General features: G+C 55.8%; 1 protein-coding gene across 1 annotated transcript in view; it reads right to left on the bottom strand.

Moving 5' to 3' along the window:
* Myh9 (myosin heavy chain 9) overlaps nt 1-18629 on the bottom strand; it is an 81813-nt gene that overhangs the window by 49662 nt on the left and 13522 nt on the right. Inside the window, exon 2 of the mRNA XM_005322297.4 lies at nt 778-1129. Coding sequence (XP_005322354.1) covers nt 778-1110 — 333 coding nt within the window. The 5' untranslated portion in view covers nt 1111-1129. The remainder of the gene's footprint in view (nt 1-777; nt 1130-18629) is intronic.

Raw genomic sequence — 18629 nt, 5'->3', positions numbered from 1 at the left:
AGCACATTTAACTACAGAAGCTATTTCAGAAGGGACAAGCAGCAGAGATCTCTTCTCCATGGGGACACACACCAGAAGCAAGTGTCTGGACTGGGCAGAGGAATCTGGGGTTGGCAGGAGACAGAACCATGTGTCCCCAGGGCCAGAAAAGCTCAGGCCTTTTACAGAGAGGCTGGGATTCCACTCGTCCCTCCACGTTCTCTCGCACTGCCACACACTGAACTGCAAATGCAGCCCACCAGAGGACAGAGTTGACACTCCTGGTCTCTGCAGGTCCCGGGACTCTACGTTCACTTCCCCTTTGTCTCACGGACATGGAACTCAGGGGCCAGGGACTCAGGATCCCAGTCTTACTCTTGTGGCTCACCTTGGTTCCAAGTACAGTCCCCAGAAGGAGGCACACGCTCGGCCTCCATAAGGCACAAATGGCAGAGTACCAGAACCAAGACTGGAACAAGCAGAGAGGGGAGGAACGTGGCGGGAAACCAAGAGACCGCACCCCCTGCTAGAAGGAGTCGACCACACTGGCCTGAGCCCACACAGTCCCCCCCAGGCCAGCAGATGGGCAGCCCTGAGGCACAGCAAGCTCTGCTTCCTGCAGTCAGCTTCCTGCTGTGTTTCTGGCCACACAGGGAAGTGAGAAAGGTGACGCTGTGAAATCACCCCGCGGGGACGTTCAGACGCCCAAGGTGGAGCCTGCCCCCAGCATCCCTGCCCCAGTATTCCCAGAGCCCTCTCCTCCCGCAGAGCCGGGCACCTGCCCTGGGAGCCACTTACGTAGATGAGCCCTGAGTAGTAGCGCTCCTTGAGGTTGTGCAGCACCGAGGCTTCGTTGAGGCACGTGAGCTCAGCCATGTCCTCCACCTTGGAGAACTTGGGGGGGTTCATCTTCTGGATGTCGTCCTTGTTGACCTTCACCTTCTTCCCATTCTCCACCAGCTCCACGATGGCCTCCTCGCCCACCTCCTCCTTGAGGCTGGCGGGCTCGAAGCCACTCTTGTCGGAAGGCACCCATACCAACTTCTTGGCGGCCCAGTCGGCCTGGGCCAGTGGGTTATTGATGAAGTTTTTGTCCACGTAGAGATACTTGTCAGCAGCTTGCTGCGCCATGATGACTTACAGCCAGGACCTGAGGGAGAGGAAGGACAAATGTGAGCGCCAAGGACATCAGCCTCTTCTCCTGTGAACTCTCATACAGCAAGGCCACCGCACAATGTGCCAGGACCCCCCGCTGCACACTTCAGAAAGACATGCACTGCGGGCAAAGCAGGTGGACAGCAGCGAGTCTGCTAGAAATCAGGGGTCAGGTGTGTCACTTGAGGGTCACCCAGCTAACCAACGCCACGAACAAAACCACTCTGCAACTGACAAGCTCAAGAATCTCGGTGGATGCAGCTACAGTCACCGTGCTACGCTGACCTTCAACCACCCAATTTAGAAGGACACCCAACAAAAACAGGTCTCCAGCGAGCGGAGAAAGACAACTCACTGCCACTGCTCACTGGTGGAGGACTCCATGGAGTCGACTAAGGGGACAGAACACCACCAGCACATCCTGTTTCCAGATTTTAATTCCATCTGCATAAAACATACCAAAGTCAGAACAGAGAAGTCGGGCTCCAGGGACATCACAGAGAGCAGGCAGCACTCCCTGCAGGGTGCAGCTGAGATGCCAACAACATTCCCAGCTTATGGGCCAGGAGGACAAAGATAACCCTTCACGGCTCCTGACAGCGACCTTCACACAGCTTCACAGCTCCTGAAACACTCGCATGCGCCATCTTGAAAGAGCTTCATCCTACCTGCTAGGTGAGGTGCACCGTGTAATCCCCCATTTACAGATGAACAGACGGGCTCCCGGGCTCACCCAGGGAGGACTTTCAACCCCTGCTCCTGGGCCTTTCCGGTCATTCCACCCCAGAGGTACAGGCTGGGGCCCCTAAGGGCCAGATGAACCAGAACCAGGACCCGACACCCTGGTCGGAGACGCTGAGCCCCCGGCCGCCCACCAGGGAAGCCGACAGGCGCTCCAGCCTGAGCTCAGGACGTGGGCGGCTCTGCCCTCAGTGAGATCAGCACCCACCCCGCCACCCCGGAAATCCAGAAACCCCCCCAGGCCCGCATCCTTCCGCGTTTCCAGATTCAACAGGGACTTGGACTGGGCGGCCTCAGCAGCACCCCAGCCCATGGCTTTGCTCCCGTACTGTCCCCGGAAAACAAACCCTGAGCCCCTGCAGGAGACCAGGGACCAGGACGCACTGGCCCTGCAGGACCACCCGGGGGGGAAACGGCGTCCAGGTGAGTCGCAGTGGCTGAAGGCCCGGCAGCCTCCGGCTTCCCCAGGGTCTAAAGCAGCAGCAGCACCCAGGCTATGGTCACGGCAGCTCCCACGGGCCAGGCCACCCAGGTGAGCCAAGGCCTCCCTGCCAGAGTTAACCCCAGTGGTCCTCTGCCTCCCTGTGCGCACGTGAACACCGGCCAGCGGCTGTCCCTGACACGTCCCTGCCTGCTCAGGACCTGCAGCGAGCACAGACCCCTACCAGCAGCTGGTTCCTGCTCTTTCCCAGCCCTCCAACCCACAAAGAGTAAGATAACCTGCCACCCATGCCCAGAGAGAAGCCGCTCAAACCCTCCACGAATCCTAAATTCACTAGTCATTAGGGGTTTCTCTACCCCAGGCCAAGGAGGGCACCGGAGGGCATCTTCACACGGTTCCTACCAAGGGGAGGAGGGTGAGGGGATGGTATTAAGCCAACCAGCATGAAACCCAGTTTATTCACCACCTCATTTAACCCTGGAAGAGAGCTTTTATCTTCTCCAAGTTAAAAATGAAGGAAGAGGCTCAGAGAGGGCAAGTCATCTGCCCAGAGATGCCCAGTCCAGTCATGAAGATGGACACGTCTGCCAAGAAGCTCAGGACAACAGCAGGAGTGGAGAGGAAAGCACTCGACTGACATTCACTGACTGCTACTGGACAGCAGGGAGGCCAGGCGTGACCCTCCACAGGGTGGAGTTAGAGTGTGTTACAATTCAGTATCTCCCTCCCTCGGCCTGCTGCTGCGAGGTGACAACCCTCATCAAAGCCTACTGCAGCCCAGGGACACGGGCCCTGGTAGGACCGACAGCAGAGAACCCACATCAGGGGCTGGCTCTCGGCAGGCCCTGGGCTCCTCCAGGCTGCAGGGCACCAGGCGCCCGGGCCCCCTGGAATCGGGGTAAACCTCGGCTCAGCCCTCGGGATCGGCGGGGCAGCTCGGGGGGCCATGAACACCACAGGAACTGGCAGGGGACGAATCCCACCGACTCCGTCCCCACCCTTCAGACCTCAGCAGTGGGACAGTCAAGCCAGCACTGTCCACCCTGGTGGCTACAGAGGCCTGGAGACCAAGCCCCGCTTCCTGTACCGGAACAGGGCAGAGCTGATCCCTCTCCTTCCGAGGCCGCCTGGGAAGGCCGCCCCGCAGAGCCCCCCTTGCCGGCACCTCCCTTCCGCAGAGCTTTCATTAAGCAAGGCTGGGCCCTGCCAGGCCCGGCCAAGGACAGTGCTGCTCGGTCTCCACAGCTCTGCTGGAGTGACGTGGGTCGGCAGCAGTGCCAAGACCAACGCGGGGCTGGGCTGCTGGGGGGCCCGCAGGTCGTGGCCCACGGTGGGCCCCTCGCCTGCGGGATGGAGCAGCCACACTCAGTGACGGGGGCGGGGGCTGCAGCTGAGCTTCTGTTCCCGCCTGTGGCAGGTGAAGAGGCTCCTGAGCCCAGAGTGCACCTCCGCAGGGTGCAGTGGACAGGGCCGCCTTAGCAAGACTCCCCAGGACCAAATTATAAACCAGGGACAGTAAGGAGTTGCCCAAAATTAAACAAGGGGCACTCTGGGAAGGGCTCCAGGGAGGCTGGCCCCCACAAGCAGGGGCACGAGGCCACTTCTCCTTCCCTGCTCTGGGACATGCTCAATGGCCTCTGTGAAACCTGTTTTAACTGCAAATGGGAAGACTTTCAGGAATCAAATAAAAATGCTCCGCTCACTTCCCGAAGCACTCACCCCACCCAAGTCAGCCGTTGGCTTGTGGAAAGCCACCCCTGCGTCTCCCTGCTACTCCGACCTCTCCTCACTGGCGACAGGCGCCGGCTGACCGTTTTCATCCCAATCCTTCACTTGCAGGTGATGCCGCAGCATCTCAGAGGGAAGTGACTACTCAGCCACACAACTAGGGACGGGGACTTGAACCCAGGACTCTGACCCCAAAGATTCCCTGCTGATCACTTAATGGCTGCATGACGTCCGAGGAGGTCTTCCTCTTCCTCTTGGTGCACCTCCTGAGCGGCGGCTGCTGGCGCAGGAGCAGGAACCCTCTCATGCCCCATCGGTGCCCTCTAGTTTCCCAGAGGGCAGGTTCGGGGTGGCTGCCACTCAGCCGCTATCGCTATTCACGGGAGCCCCGGTGGCTGAGCGGAGAGCCCCTGGGGAGTCGCCTGTAGAGCCTGGGGAGGGTCTGCGGAGCTGGCGGGTGCCCAGGGGCGAAGGGGAGCCAAGGGGAGCCTTGGCTGGGGCCCAGTGCAGACTGTGGCAGGCGGAGCCACGCCCTCCGTGGTGGCTTCCTGCGGGTTCCAGTCCAACTCCCGAAACCCAAGCAGTTGCCTTTTTAGGCCATAATCGAGCAGGACACAACCAGAGGCTAAATTAGGACTCTCAGGAAATGACGGAACTGAAAGTAAGTGGGTTGACCAAAAAGCTCTCCTTTCAACTCGGAATGTGCTTCCTTGGTTCCCTGACTTCTCCGCGCCCCCAACACCCGGGGACCTGCTGTTCCTCTGGAGTCCCCTCAGGAGCCTCGGCTCCCTTCCCTTCCCGCTTCTTTTTTGCTCATCTGTTTAATCATAAAACAAACTGCTGGCCTCAGGCAGGGCTCTCTGCTAAGCCTGATCCTGGTGGAGGCGCCCTGAGCTTCTCCAGCTCCAGACATCAGGACCCTGGCCAAGTCCTCAGAGCCACCGGGCTCCTCACAGGGCGACCGCCCACAGCACTGGTTCCTCGCCCCGCCCTGGCAATGGTTTCCCGAGCCCTTTAGCTCACAGCCATTTTACAGGTGGGGGAAACGAGGCTCAGACAGGCCACCAAACCCAGGTTCAAACGGAGACCATGTGGCTCCCATGCCCTGCTCAGCTTCCCGAGACCACCTCCCCGGTAAGGACACTGGGTTACGGGCAGAAACCACAGAACCCTGTGGTTCAGCGGCCAGGCAGGACGCGTCCTCCAAGCAGCGCGCCCACCTCCCTGCTGGTCTGAGCTAGGGACTCTATACCCGCACGCCAAACTGCCAGAGCTGGAGGAAGAGGGTGGCAGTGGCCTGTGCAAACCCTCAGCCTTCCCTAAGCCTGGCCCCCTGAGCTGGACCACCTAACCCCCACAGCCTGGGCACCCCACGGTTCCAGCTCACGGACCCCGGCGGCCTCTTCGCGGACGCTGGAAGCCCTGTTCCTGCTTAATCAAGGATGTATGCGGCAGACCCTTGGCTTCGGTTTTCCCGTTCCCCATCCATCCCAGGCAGAACACGGAGGAAGAACATGTGCTCTCGCTCCTGTGGCAGCTGATTTTGAGCTGAAAGAAGTTATCAAGTCCAGAATTCCACCATTAAGGAAGATTCTAGAGAACAACTGTCCCAACATCACAGAAATCTTCCAAGTCATCAGCCTCACTTATCAACTCGCACACAGAGGACAGCAGGCAGCTCCACGATGAAGGACCAAAGGTCCCACAGAGTTGATCCCGTAGTGGGCCACAGAACAGATGCACCCACACCAGCTGAAGTGGCAGTGTGAGCACCGAGGTACAGAGCAGACAGAAAGCCAGCCCTGCTCACTGTGGAACCCGCACCCGAGGCGGCGGGCACCCACCAGGGAGATGTGCAGGAAAGATGAGCGGACAATCGCTGGCCGTGTGACCCTGGCCACTGCCACCGCGGACTCCACTTGTGCATGCAGATAACGCCTCTTGCTCCTTCCCCGTTTCACTCCTCATTCCACGTGTGTTGCGTAAATGTACCCGACACTGCACAGCACACCCCCACCACAGGCACACCCCCATCAGGGGAGGGCCACACCAACAACACTCCACCTCCAGACTCCAGGAAGGCCCAGCAGAGGGAGACAGGACTCAAGTGAAAACACATGAAAGCGCGGGTGTCACGGATGGGATGTCACCGTGGCTACCGCATCAAGCTGCATCCTTGAAGCTGGGCAGAAAATTGGTGGGGGAGGGAGGACATGGTAGAAAAGCATCTCAGGCCAAGGGAGAGAGTGGGAGCCAACATTCAGAAAGAGAGCAGTCATTTGTAAATTATATGTAAGTTGGGCTGGGGATGTGGCTCCATGATAGAGCACTTGCCTAGCATGAGCAGGACCTGGCCTCCATCCCCAGCCCTGCAAGAAATGAATTATGTAAAAGTGATGTGACCAGGGACATCAGCATTTTCTCTACCTCAGCACTGTGAACATTTGGGGTCAGATGAAACTTTGTTGTGGGGGGATGGTCTGTATATTGTAAGGTATTTAGGGCTCTACCCATTAAAGGCCAGTAGTCCCCTGTCCCCTGTGTGACAGCAGAAAACATCCCCAGACATTGTCCCATGTGGGGACTAAGAGGCAAAACCACCCCCAGCTAAGGCAGAGTGGCCAGATGGACAGTGTCCTTCCCAGAGATGGAGACTCAGAAGAGGTGGCAGGCCTGGGAGACACGGTGTGGGGAAGGAGGGTGGGATTTAAGGTGCCGGTGGCAACAGATCACCGTGAAGCCAAGGTCCTGCACGGCCAGTGGTCTCCAGGCTCTGAAGCACCCACACTAGATCCCTTCCACGAGACAGTCCTCAGGGCAAAAGGACCCCGAGGCCCAAACAATGACCAGCATGGGTGCACTTCCAGCCAGGAATGACTGTTCTCCTTGTAACAGACTGTGGTTTTTAAATTACTTTGACAGTTTGGAAGACTGAACCCTACCATTGAGCTAACTCCCCCACCCTTTAATTTTATTTATTTATTTATTTGTTTGTTTGTTTGTTTATTTTTGGAGACAGGGTTTTGCTAAATTGCCAAGACTAACCTCAAACTGGCAATCCTCCTGCCTCAGCCTCTCCAGTCAGTTTCTGGGATTACAGGTGTGCAACACCACACCCAGTATAGTAAAATCAGAGCTGACCTAAATTCAACCTATATTCATCTGCATATACATTGTGTATACAACAGATCCAGGGCCCAGCCCTTTTAAAACATTTTTAATTTGACAGGGTCTTGCTAAATTGCCCAGCTGGCCTTGAACTTGCAACCCTCTGGCCACAGCTTTAAAGATCCCAGAGATTACAGGCTGGCCCAGCTGCTGGCCTATGCTTTAAAGATCCCAGGTGCCTGAGATGTAGCACTTGCCTAGCATGCATGAGGCTCTAAGCTCAATCCTCAACCCTGCAAACTATAAAGACCCCGAATACCCCAATTTAAAAATAAATCAGCAAACCAGGAAAAGGAAGCTGACATGCCTCCCCGGCAGGGTATGAAGCTCCCTCCCAATCTCCAACTCAGAAGCTCAGCCTGTGATTCACAAGCAAAGTTCACCTGCGTCACACGGTCCAGGCGCGGGTCCAGGTGCGGTCCAGATGCGTAATGGAGACAGGTGTAGCCACGTGTGGGGGCAGGGATCGCTCCCATGGCTGTGCCAGCCTGTCCCGTCCTGGGAATTCCACCAAATGCTACTTAGTGAATGTTTTATGGCCACGAAGGCTTAGTCCAGGGAGTCCATGGCTCCCACTACTGTGACCCCAGACAGATCATTTCCCACCTGGAGCTCTCCCTGGCACTCCTCAGACCCCCCCCCCGAAGCACCTCCCCAAGAGCGGCCGCCAGTGGAGGGCCCACAAGCAACATCCCACCCTCCTTCCCCACACCATGTCTCCCAAGCCTGCCACCTCTTCTGGGTCTCCATCTCTGGGAAAGACACTGTCCACCTGGCCACCCTGCAGTAGTCACCATAGACTCCTCACCTGGAGTTTGGCAGCCTCTACATCATCTCCGACGGCCTGGCCTTCTCGGGGGCTGCTAAATGCCTCCCTCCTGGCCTCCCTGGCCTCTCTTACAAGGCCCTCAACTCAATCCTCCCGGCTACCTTCAGGTGACTGCAGCTCACGTTTCTGTTTACACTACCTCCTATTTTATGGATATTAGTGGTGGCCCAGGTCAGACGGTTGAACAGGTCCACACCTCCTCCAAACCCCCAACGTCTCGTCCAGTGAACAAGCCTTTTGTGACCCGCTGATGACTCTCCCAAGCTCCCTCTGCCCTTCCTTTCTGCAGCTGTCCTTCTCCACTCCACTCAATCAATTCCCTGTTCACATCCCACGCTGCTCACTGCTCAGGCTTCAAAGAAGACATGTCCTCTGTCCAAGGACCCTCTTAGATCTCAGCTCACACGTTCTGCCTCTGAAAGGCCCTGCTCCCCCACGGACCTCCCCCCGGGCGCTGCACTCATCTCCACGCAGTAACCTTAACAGCTGGACTGTAATTACTTGCAGTTGTATTTGAAGACAAGGATCAGGTCTCAATCATTACAACTCCAAATGTCTAGCACAGGCCTGGAGCAGGGCTCCGCTCGGGAACAAATGAATGAGTGCACTCATCAGTCAACCAACAAGGAACAAGACAAAGGAGTGGGAGGATTGAACAGGGAGGTTTCTAAGAGGTAGAAATTCTCAGGCTGCGTACAGGAGGGAGCAGGGAGACGCAGCCTGCAGACACATGTGAGGGTCATGGCCACTTCATCTGCCACACAAACCATGCCGTTCACAGACTGATTTTTATACCCCGAATCAGAAAGGAAATTTGGGGGCTTTTAATCTACAAAGAGAAATAGTGAAGATCATTCATTGCTTACCCCCAAGAAGCTCTGAATAAAATTAAGTGATTGGCAGAGGTGGAGGCACCTACCACCTGCTGCCAGACCAACACCCAGGAAAGGACACTGGCTGAAGGGACCCTGCTCCCACTGGGATGCCATGAGCAGGTCCCAGAAGCCCTCGGCCTGTGCACCTGCCTAGCAAGTGCCACAGCCACCCACCTCTGGTGTCAACTCAGAACACAGAGATGGAACTTGCAAAACCCCCAGCCATGGGCAGGGCAGGGGACACGGGTTCTGCAAATCCCAAGGTAACTGCTTGTAATGCACCACAACGGAATGGAATAGGCATGACTTTGGGGTCAGACAGACCTGGGTTTGCATCCCCAAGTCCCCTGCACACAATTCCTGAGATCTCGAAGCTATTAGCGCCTCAAAATCCTAGCTTCAGAAAAAGAAAAAACAGCTCCAGCCAAGGGAGCACCTAGGCACCTTAGTGAGAGCCCGTCTCAAAATGAAACATAAAAAGGGCTGGGGAGGCGGCTCTGTGGTAAAACCCTCTGGGTCCAACTCCCAGGAGCAAAAGGAGCCTCCATCAGAGGAACTCAAGTTCTTGGCTCAGAATCTGATTTTTGCCATTCTTCTACTCTGACCACTGACCTAGTGGCCACCCAGCCTTCCTAGGAATGACACGTGAAGTTTCTGGAAGCCCCACCAGCCGAGGACAAGGATGCAGAGCAGCACTACACTCCAAGACCCTCAGGGCCTGCAGCAAGGAACCTGTTAGCGCTGTCCAGTGGGGTGGGCACCGAGTGCACCCCAGGAGGAAGGCTCCAGGCAGGTCCGGGACATGCTGCTGACGGGCTGCACAGGCCTGCAGAAGAGCTGGGTTGGGGATTTGAATCTGGTGGGGCACTGACGGCTGTCACCTATCCCCCACGCCTCAGGTTTCCCACCTGCAAGATGTCCTACCTACAGGCAAGGGCAGCCCTGAGGCTCAGCAGGACAATGGAGTCTTCCCGCCAAACACCAGGGCTAGAGAGCAGTATCTCCAGGGAGGTCCTGGGGTGGCCACTTTATAGCAGCCTTCCCACCAACCCACCCATGAGCTAACCAGTCCCCAGGCTGGGGGCTGCAGGGGTCCCCCTGGCTACCCTGAGCCCAAAAGACAGAAGCCAAAGAGGAACAGAGGGGCTGCGGGTGCCCCCTCCCGCCTCAGGAATGTTGTTTGCTTACAGAAGAAGCTGAGGCTTGTTTCCATTAGCCCTCTTCCAACCCCAGCTCTGTGCTCCTGCTGATGCCAAGCAGATAAGGAAACCAGACCAGAGAAAAGGCCAAGCAGGAATCGAGCTCCAGAGCCCAGAGCCAGCCTCTGCCCCTCCCTCCTCAGAGGCTGCACAAAGAGGTCGGGCGACTCCAGAGGACCCAGGGACACCTGACTGCGCGAGGCAGGGTCTGCTGGTACCGAGTAGAGCCCAGGCCGTCAAAAAGGACACCGGCACATCTCTAAAATGGGCTGACCCACACAATTTTTATCTGTCAATTCAAAAATAATTTCTGGCAGTGCTGAGGCTCAAAGCCGGGGCCTAGGCAAAGCAAGTACTCAACTTTGAGTACAACCCGGGACCAGTAATTTTTCCAAAATGACACCAGAATTGAAAGAAACTGACCAAATCATGTTAAGAGCATGAACGAATAGGTTATGTATGATTTTAGTGCATTTAAAAAAAAAAGAGAGACACCAGAATTTTGTGTAGATTTCTTGCTCCTACACAGTAAAGGGGTGGGGGCAGGGTGTTCAGCTTGGGATGAGATGAAATCCCAGGAGCTGGAAAGGGGGCAGTTTACCCAGGATCTTATCAGCCATTTAGGAATGTGGACTTTATTGTAGGGACAAAGAGGGAAGAGGGGAGGATGACATCATGAGATTTGTATTTTAAAGAGATCACCCTTCCTGACCTTAGCTGAGGCGGAGGGAAAGTACCCCGCCAGCCAGGAGGGACCTAAGGGGGAAGGCCAGCCTCCCTGCCTAGGCTGGGCGAGGGATCAAATGCTGTGAGAAGAGGCAGCAGCCAGATTCCACTTGTGACTCTAAAGAACCTGGCGCAGGGAGGGTCCTGGGACTTGACATGGCCTCGCCTCCACCCCCCCATGTGAGAAAGGACTGTATCCCAGGAGCTCCAGGGCCAGTTCTGTCCAAAATATCTTGGGCACAGACCTCAGGTGGCACGTGTCACACTGACTGCAGGGGACTGTCCAACAGGGTCTCCCCAACTAAGAAGATACCGCCTCAGGGCCACGGATGCGCAGCCCCAGGACTTCTGCATAGTAAATGAGGGACCAAATCAGTCAGGGTGGGATGCAGTGAGCTGGGGACAGCCCAGTCACTCAGCACGGTAGCCCACCTGGCCTAGAGAAGCTACCTGGCCTCTGGAACACACCAAGTGCCTCACTCAGTGTCTCCCACCTCCGTTCCCAGCCCCTGGTCTGCCACACTCCACTCCAGAGCACAGCCTGTGCTCCGTCCCCGCCCAGGCAGGCTGGACGCCCTTCTAGATTTCTCCACTGTGCCGCCCTACAGACACCTTTCCTAACACCTCTGCTTCTCTGCCTGCCTCCTAGCCATCTGCCCCAGACCTCCAGGAAGGCAGGACCGTCCCCTTGCCCCTCTTGTCCAAGCACTGACTGAGCCCAGTGGTGGTGAACTGGCAGATGAGGTCCCCGCGATGTTGCTCACAGTACTTGACCCGTCTGCAGGTGTCTTCTGGGATCCTGGCTGTCCACAGAATGGCCATGCTGAGGGCCACCCCTACTGTCCTCAGGGCTAAGGTCCACAGGATGGAGGTAGGGGAGGAAGAAAGGAAGGAGTGGGGTAGGCAGCTGTGGCCCAGAGCCGAGGCGCAGACACGGGGGCTGATCTGCAGATGAGCCTTCTGCATGGGCTTTGCCTTAAACTGGCTCAATATTTTTGCAGTGAGATCACACGTGGGTCTCACCTACTTGGTAATGAACTTTCACTCAGCTGCAAGAAACTGCAAAGAAAAGCAAGTTGCAGGAGCACCGTCAATCTCACCTCCCCCAGGTCTGAAAGGGCGGACAGAACTCCTTGGCTGGGTTTGGGGATGGAGGTGCTGGGCGCCTGCCAGCCCTCCTGCAGGTAACCCCCCTGAGTGGGGGGGGGGGCTGCCCACACACGCAGGGGCAACCTGAGCCCTGCAGACTCCTGCAGCGAAGCTGTCCCTCCCCTTCTGTCCCTCCCCTTCAGTTCCGCTGATAGAATGGTTTTTTCTTTCCTCAAACATGTGAGCACAGTTTGCTGAAACTCAAGGCAGAAAAATAACCATACTCAAAAGATTTAATTATACAGCCTCCGACTCAATGGGAAAGTGCAGAACATGGTTTTCTGAGCCCCCATCATGACTGCTGAGAAGTCCAGTCCAAGGTCGGGAACTAGACAGTTTTTGAAGACCACTCAGTTCACAACCCACCAGACATCTGGGGTGGTTACTCTCTTTGTAATATTTAAAATAGTTTTCTATTTTAATTTCTGTTACTTTGTGCATGGTGGGGAGAGGTGCTGGATCAAACCCAGAGCCTCACCTGTGCTAGATTAAGTTCTGCAGCAATGAGCTCTGCTCCAGTCCCTAAGGAGTGATTTTTAAAATGGAGTTATATTGCCACCGACAGCCTTCCTGCCTCTCCTCCTGGGGAGGGAGCTATAAGGCAGGGACAGAATCTGGTCACCACCAGGTCCTCACTGCCCAACATAAGGTGTGTGCTGAGTAAAACCTGATCTAAAGTGACCCAAAGCAATGGGGGAGTATACAGACTTCCCAAGGGTCCAAATTCCAAGAGTCAAGTCTAATAAAAATAAAGTCTCTGCCGTCCATTCTCCCTGGTTTCCGGTACTGGGGTTTGAACCCAGAGGCACTCTTCCACAGAGCTATATCCCAGTGCTTTTCATTTTTACTTTGAGACAAGAGTCTCACTAAGCTGCTGAGGCTGGCCCTGAACTTGTGATAGACCCTCCTGCCTCAGCCTCCCAAGCCACTGCAATTACAGGTGTGTGCCACCACACCTGGCTTCCGTCAGACACATCTAAGTGACTAATGTTAAGCCCAACAACCCCAGACCTTACTGTCCAAACATCATGTGACTACCCCACCGCTTGCCTCCCCCTTTAGGGGGTCAGGACAGGGCTTCTTGGTGACCGCCAAGCACCATCGCCACTGTCCTCCTGCCGTTCCACTTTCCTGCCAGCTGTATCTGATGCACACTAATGTGTTCTGTTTCTAGGAGACACATGGCCGGCCACGGATCAGCAACAATCTTCCTGAATCAATCAAACAGTCATTTAAGTGGACTCTGATGAGCCTCATCCCCGAGGAGGAGAGGCTTTCCAAAGGTGAATATTCACGCTTGACCTTCACAGCCGCCTGAGAACCAGACTCGGAGGCTGATGGATTGGGTGAGAGATGCCAGACCCAACACTTAGCCAACAGAATACAAGTCAGGGTGGCCTGGCCCCCTGGGCCTCAGTTTCTCTACCTGTAAATGGGACAATCGCAGCTGCCCCCAGGACAACCAGGAGGAGCAGGAGAGGATGTGCAGGTGAGGGGCACCCCCACCCCACTGCCCAGATCTGGCTGCCAGGCCAACCCTGCCCCTCCTCTGTGCATTGTGGGCATCCAGCAGCCACTGGTGGCACAATGCTAAGTGGCCGTGGCAGGCCAGGCCCTCCCCCACACCGCAGCCCCTTTCCAAGACGTCTGTGCCCGGGTGAGCTCACAATGAGTCAGTCAGAGACCAGAGACGCTGCCCTCAGCCCCCTTCAGGGGCTGGGAGTCACATCCTGCCTAAGCCAACTCAACGTGATTTATTCCACCCCAGGAATGCAGCTCACTTCCCAGAATTTGGTCAAGCCCTTCAGTCGAGGAGTTTGATCCTGCAGGGTCTCTGTCCCTCTGCAGACTCAGCCACAGCGGCGAACAGGAGTCCCTGCAAGACACAGCTGACCACAGACCCCCAGGAGAGAACACGGGGCTCAGACATCCCATGCTGGGCTCCAGTTTTGTTTAAATCTCAAACCACAATGGAATTATACATGTGTGCACGTATGCACGCACGTGTGTGTATATATATATATATTTTATGCATTTATTTTTTGTGGTGCTGGGTTGGAACCGGGGCCCCACATGTGCTGGGAAAGCACCCTGCCATGAACTCTATCCCCAGCTGTTTTTTAAAAATTTTAAATGTTGAACTTTTCATCACAAATGCAGACAAACATGTGGAACCAAAGCTTCACGAAATGATGTATACATGCTGTGCACGCTGGTATTTTCCATTCAATCCTATTTTATTTCACTTCTAAAAATACTTTGTGCCACCCACTGAAGCGATTTCCCGACCCACCATGAATCTCAGTTGACAGTTTGAAAAACCTGACTCAACCCTCACTGGGCGAGCCACAGACTACTCCAGTGACTGGCCCAAGATCACATGGTGAGTTAGGCCAGGCAGAACTCCAGTCCAAAGCCAAGGGGCATCTCTGTGGGGACCCAGCCCCAGCCAGGTAAGAAGGCAGCTGCAGCAATTCAACAACCTGGCACTTGTCAGACAATGCTCATCTCTCAGGCTTAAATCGCGGGCTCCTGCCAACCTTGACAGAGCTAAGGCGGGTGCCATGCTGTCCCCTTTGCATAAACAGGAGGGACTCGGAGGCTCAGGGAGACTGACAGCATGGTGCGTGCACACCTGTACTCCCAGCTACTTGGGAGGCTGAGGCAGGAGGATTGCAAATTCACAGCCAGCCTTCGCAACATAATGAGACCCTATTTCAAAATAAAAAATTAAAAGGGCTGGAGGTGTAGCTCAGTGATAGAATACTTGCAGTCAAGTATGTGTGAGGGCCCCAGTTCAAGCCTTAGGACCACCACCTTAAAAAAAAAAAAAAAAAAAAACGAAGGAAAAAAATCCAGGTGGAAGAACAAAGAAGAGTCAGGGTAACAACAGATCAAAGCTGGTTATATTCAATACAGTAAGACCCCACTCCATCTCCAGCCTAGCCCATGCTGAAAGAACGCCCAGAAGTGACAGGACAGCTAATCCGAGAGAGGGAGGCCTCTGTCCTGCTTCCCAGCTACACCCCTGGGACAGCAGAACCCGAGTCTAGTGAACAGACCCTCATGCCTGATGTACTTGGCCCTTAACTGCCACACGCACGCACACATGCACACGCGCAGTATCAACAAAAAAGCCAGGGTTTCTGTTTCTCTCGGTCGGCAGCGAGGACCCTGAGAGAGTGTGTTGAAGGTGTGAACCTGTGTCTGACATCGAGGGGCGCAAAGAGCTCAAGTGCAGTCCATGGACTTCCTGGAGACCCGCTGTTCCCACTCAAAGGGGGGGAGGCACTGTGGCCCCCTTTCCCACCAAGGTTAAGGCATGAGGACCTGGAGAGGGATCCCCTCCTTCCTTACCCTCTAAAGACACAATGGTCTCATGAAGAGGTCTGTGGGGTTGTGCCCAGGACCATCCACAGTGGGAGTCTGCGTGGGAGAGGAAGAGAGGTCACTGCCCCTGGGCCACAACAAGCCCCCTAACAGCCTGGCCTCCAAGAAGAAACCCGAGACTGAAGGGCTTCCTGTATCTCCTCCCCACTTTTCTGCCCCACGGGACTTTCTCAGCTGAGCCAGTGGTGCCAGCCCTGGGCACGAGAAGGCACACAGAGCAGAGACAAGCTTTCCAGAGAAGTTGGGGGACAAGAGGCATCCGCCTGCCCAGGGAAGCCGATCCAGATACAGACAATGGAGTGAAGATAAAATCCATTTATCTCACACTTAGGAGAATAATTAACTTACAGTTCCTAGAGCGGCCTGCATGGCACCCTTGTCTGAGGCTGGCCAAGCCCAGATGTCCTGGAGCAGGGAGCTGCTGGCAGGATGACCTCAGCACGTCCTTCACCAGCAATCTGGCTGCTGCTTATTTTACCACCCACCAAGAATCGCTCCTCTACCAGAACCACAACCTGGTTCCAAAGCGGCCAAGGCTGCACTTGAGAAGAGGAAGAAACGGCATTGCCCCCGAGCTGCAGCTTGGGCCACACCATCCCACTGGGGGCTGAGCCCTACCCCTCCCCGCGCACACACCTGTGCAAGAAGACACCCCCACACAGAGATGGTTACACACATGCACCCCAGAGCGGGCTGGGGTCAGGGCAGAACCTGGGGCTCTCCTGAGTCAGGCTGGCCTGGATGTGGGTGCCAGATCCTGCACTCACTGGCTAACTGGCCCAGTTATTTAATCATCCTGAACCTCCTTTCCTTCATCTGTGAAACGGGAATTACCAAGCCGCCTTGGCAGGACAGTGTGGACGACTAAGAGCGAGCCACGGGTGAGTGACCGCCCTGGACACAGCAGCACTCCGAGGTAGGGGTGTCTGAACTCGGCTGCTGTTGGCGTCTGCACTCTGCAGGTCTCACTGGGGACTCTGAGCCCTGCCCCTGAAGACACACCGAGGCAGCAGATGCACAGGGGACATCCTGCCAAGCTCCTGGTAGGACCTGACAAACAGCAGCTGTGAGGTGACAGGAAGAGTTAAGTGCAGAGGGGACCCTGCTCAGACTTCCCTCCAGACACCTAGGAACCTGACTGCTCCTCCCCTGTCTTGGAGGGGAGGGCCCAGAACAACCCGGAGTCCAGGACTCCCAACCCACCACAACCAATCGGGAATGTCCCAGGGTCTGGGCACCACAAAGCTGCCTGGTAGAGCCGGAAGAGCCTGAGTCTGGCCCCAGACCCTGATCGCGGCTCAGGTCTGCAGGAGGATCACATTCTTTGCATTCTTGTCTGAAAGCCAGAAGAAAGGGGCTGGGCAGGGGGGGGGGATCGATCCACTCTATCAAACCAGAGATGATTAAAGCCTGGACTTGTCCAGGAGGGGAAGAGCCGGCCCTCTGAAGCCTCCTGGAACACACAGCTCTTCCAAGAACACGTGTGATCCTGCAGTGGCCACGAGTACAGGGCCTTGCACCTGGAAGCCCCCTCATCCCGTCTCCCCACTGTGAGGTCACAAGGCTCCAAGGCCTCTGTCGGTTCCTCAGTCTCAGGCTGAAAGGAGGCCACTATTCCTCCTCCTGATAAGAGAGAAGCCCAGCACTCACTACAGATGGAGCAAGGGAGGAGTGGGGACAGTGGGGGAGGAGAGTGGGGACAGTGTGGGAGGAGAGCGGCACTAGGGGGGCGTGTGGGTTCCACAGAGCCTGCAGCTAGGCAAGTGGATCTTGACAAAGCTCGCAAGGCTCAGCTTGGTGCTATACAGCCTCCTCTTCCTCCTCCACAGGAACCCGGTGGGGGTGGCAGGCCGGCTGTGCGGAAGGCAGGCTGAACAGCATGCTGGTGGGCTCGGGAGGAGGCTGTGGGGGAGGCCAAGAGAGATCAGGAGCCAGGTGCCCCGGGGACTGCCCACCCACACTGCTGGCCACCTGAGGGTCTGGATTTGACACCTGGCACTAGGAGGCCAACACCGAACCAGGACTCCCAGGACTCCGTAACCACTATTCCACAGTCTATGAAACCCAATGTCACAAACATCACCCACACCAGTTTAAGTGACGTGGGAAGGGGCGGGGGGGGGGGTGCAGTCGTGAAAAATAACTGGCCTGAAAATCAGAACATGGGAAAGGATCTTAGATCCTCACTTGCTACCTGGTCTTGTTAGGTTCCTGGAGTCTCAACATTCCCTGCTATAAAACGGGCATGCTTATACTGCCACCCTCACAGGACTGTGAGACTTTAATTATAATACCCTGGATATGGCATAAAGCTTTATAAAGTGATAGGAAAAACAGATTAAAATAGATTGGGGGGGGTGACTAGGGATTGAACCTGGGAGCTCTGATCCATTAAGCCACATCCGCAGCCCTTTTTACTTTTTATTTTGAATCAGGATATTGGTAAATTGCCCAGGCTGGCCTTGAACTTACAATTCTCCAGACACTGGGACCACAGACGTGCATCACATCACTGCGCCACTAAAATAGTTTTTTTTGTTTTTTTTTTTTGGAACAGGAATTAAAGTCAAGGGCACTAGAACCCTGAGCCATACCCCCAGCCCTATTTGAATTTTATTTAGAGATAGGGTCGCACTGAGTTGCTTAAGACCTTGCTTTTGCTGAGGCTGACTTTGAACTTGCAATCCTCCTACCTCAGCCTCCTGGGCTGCTGGGATTACAGGCGGGCGCCAAGGCGCCTAAAATAGGTTTTTAATATATAAGCAGTCACCATGCTGGGCAAAGTGCACATGAATGAAACAGTAACCGAGCACCAAAACCCTCTGTGGTATTTCTTCTTCTCCTCACACACAGATAGGGAAAAAGAGGCACAAGGTGGCAGTACCTGCCCAGGGTCCGTCAGCTGGCAAGTGGGAGAGTGGGGGTGAGGGCAATGGGCGTGAGCAGGAGGCAGCAGGGTAGGCGAGAGAGGGGAACGGAACCCAGACGCTCCGTTCATGGCCCACGGCCGTAGAAGGCCAGGGAAGTAGAGCCCTCTACCCAAGGGCGCTAGGAGAAGCTGAACCAGGTCTGGACGATCCACATTCGGGGTCGAGTCCCTTCTCTTGTCTCCCAAGCACACAGGGAGGGCGTGGGACAAATCCTGGTGGTGACCCTACAAGGGGAAGCGAGCTCAGCATGTCAGTGGGTGGCCCTGCACTGCGGGCTGGAAGCAGTGGGCCCAGGCGGGGCACTCTGCAGGCTGGGGA

The sequence above is a fragment of the Ictidomys tridecemlineatus genome, chromosome 6 (genome assembly GCF_052094955.1).
Source record: "Ictidomys tridecemlineatus isolate mIctTri1 chromosome 6, mIctTri1.hap1, whole genome shotgun sequence".
Lineage (NCBI taxonomy): Eukaryota > Metazoa > Chordata > Mammalia > Rodentia > Sciuridae > Ictidomys > Ictidomys tridecemlineatus.
The sequence above is the reverse complement of the archived record's forward strand: the minus strand, read 5'-3'. Positions and strand labels throughout refer to the sequence as shown.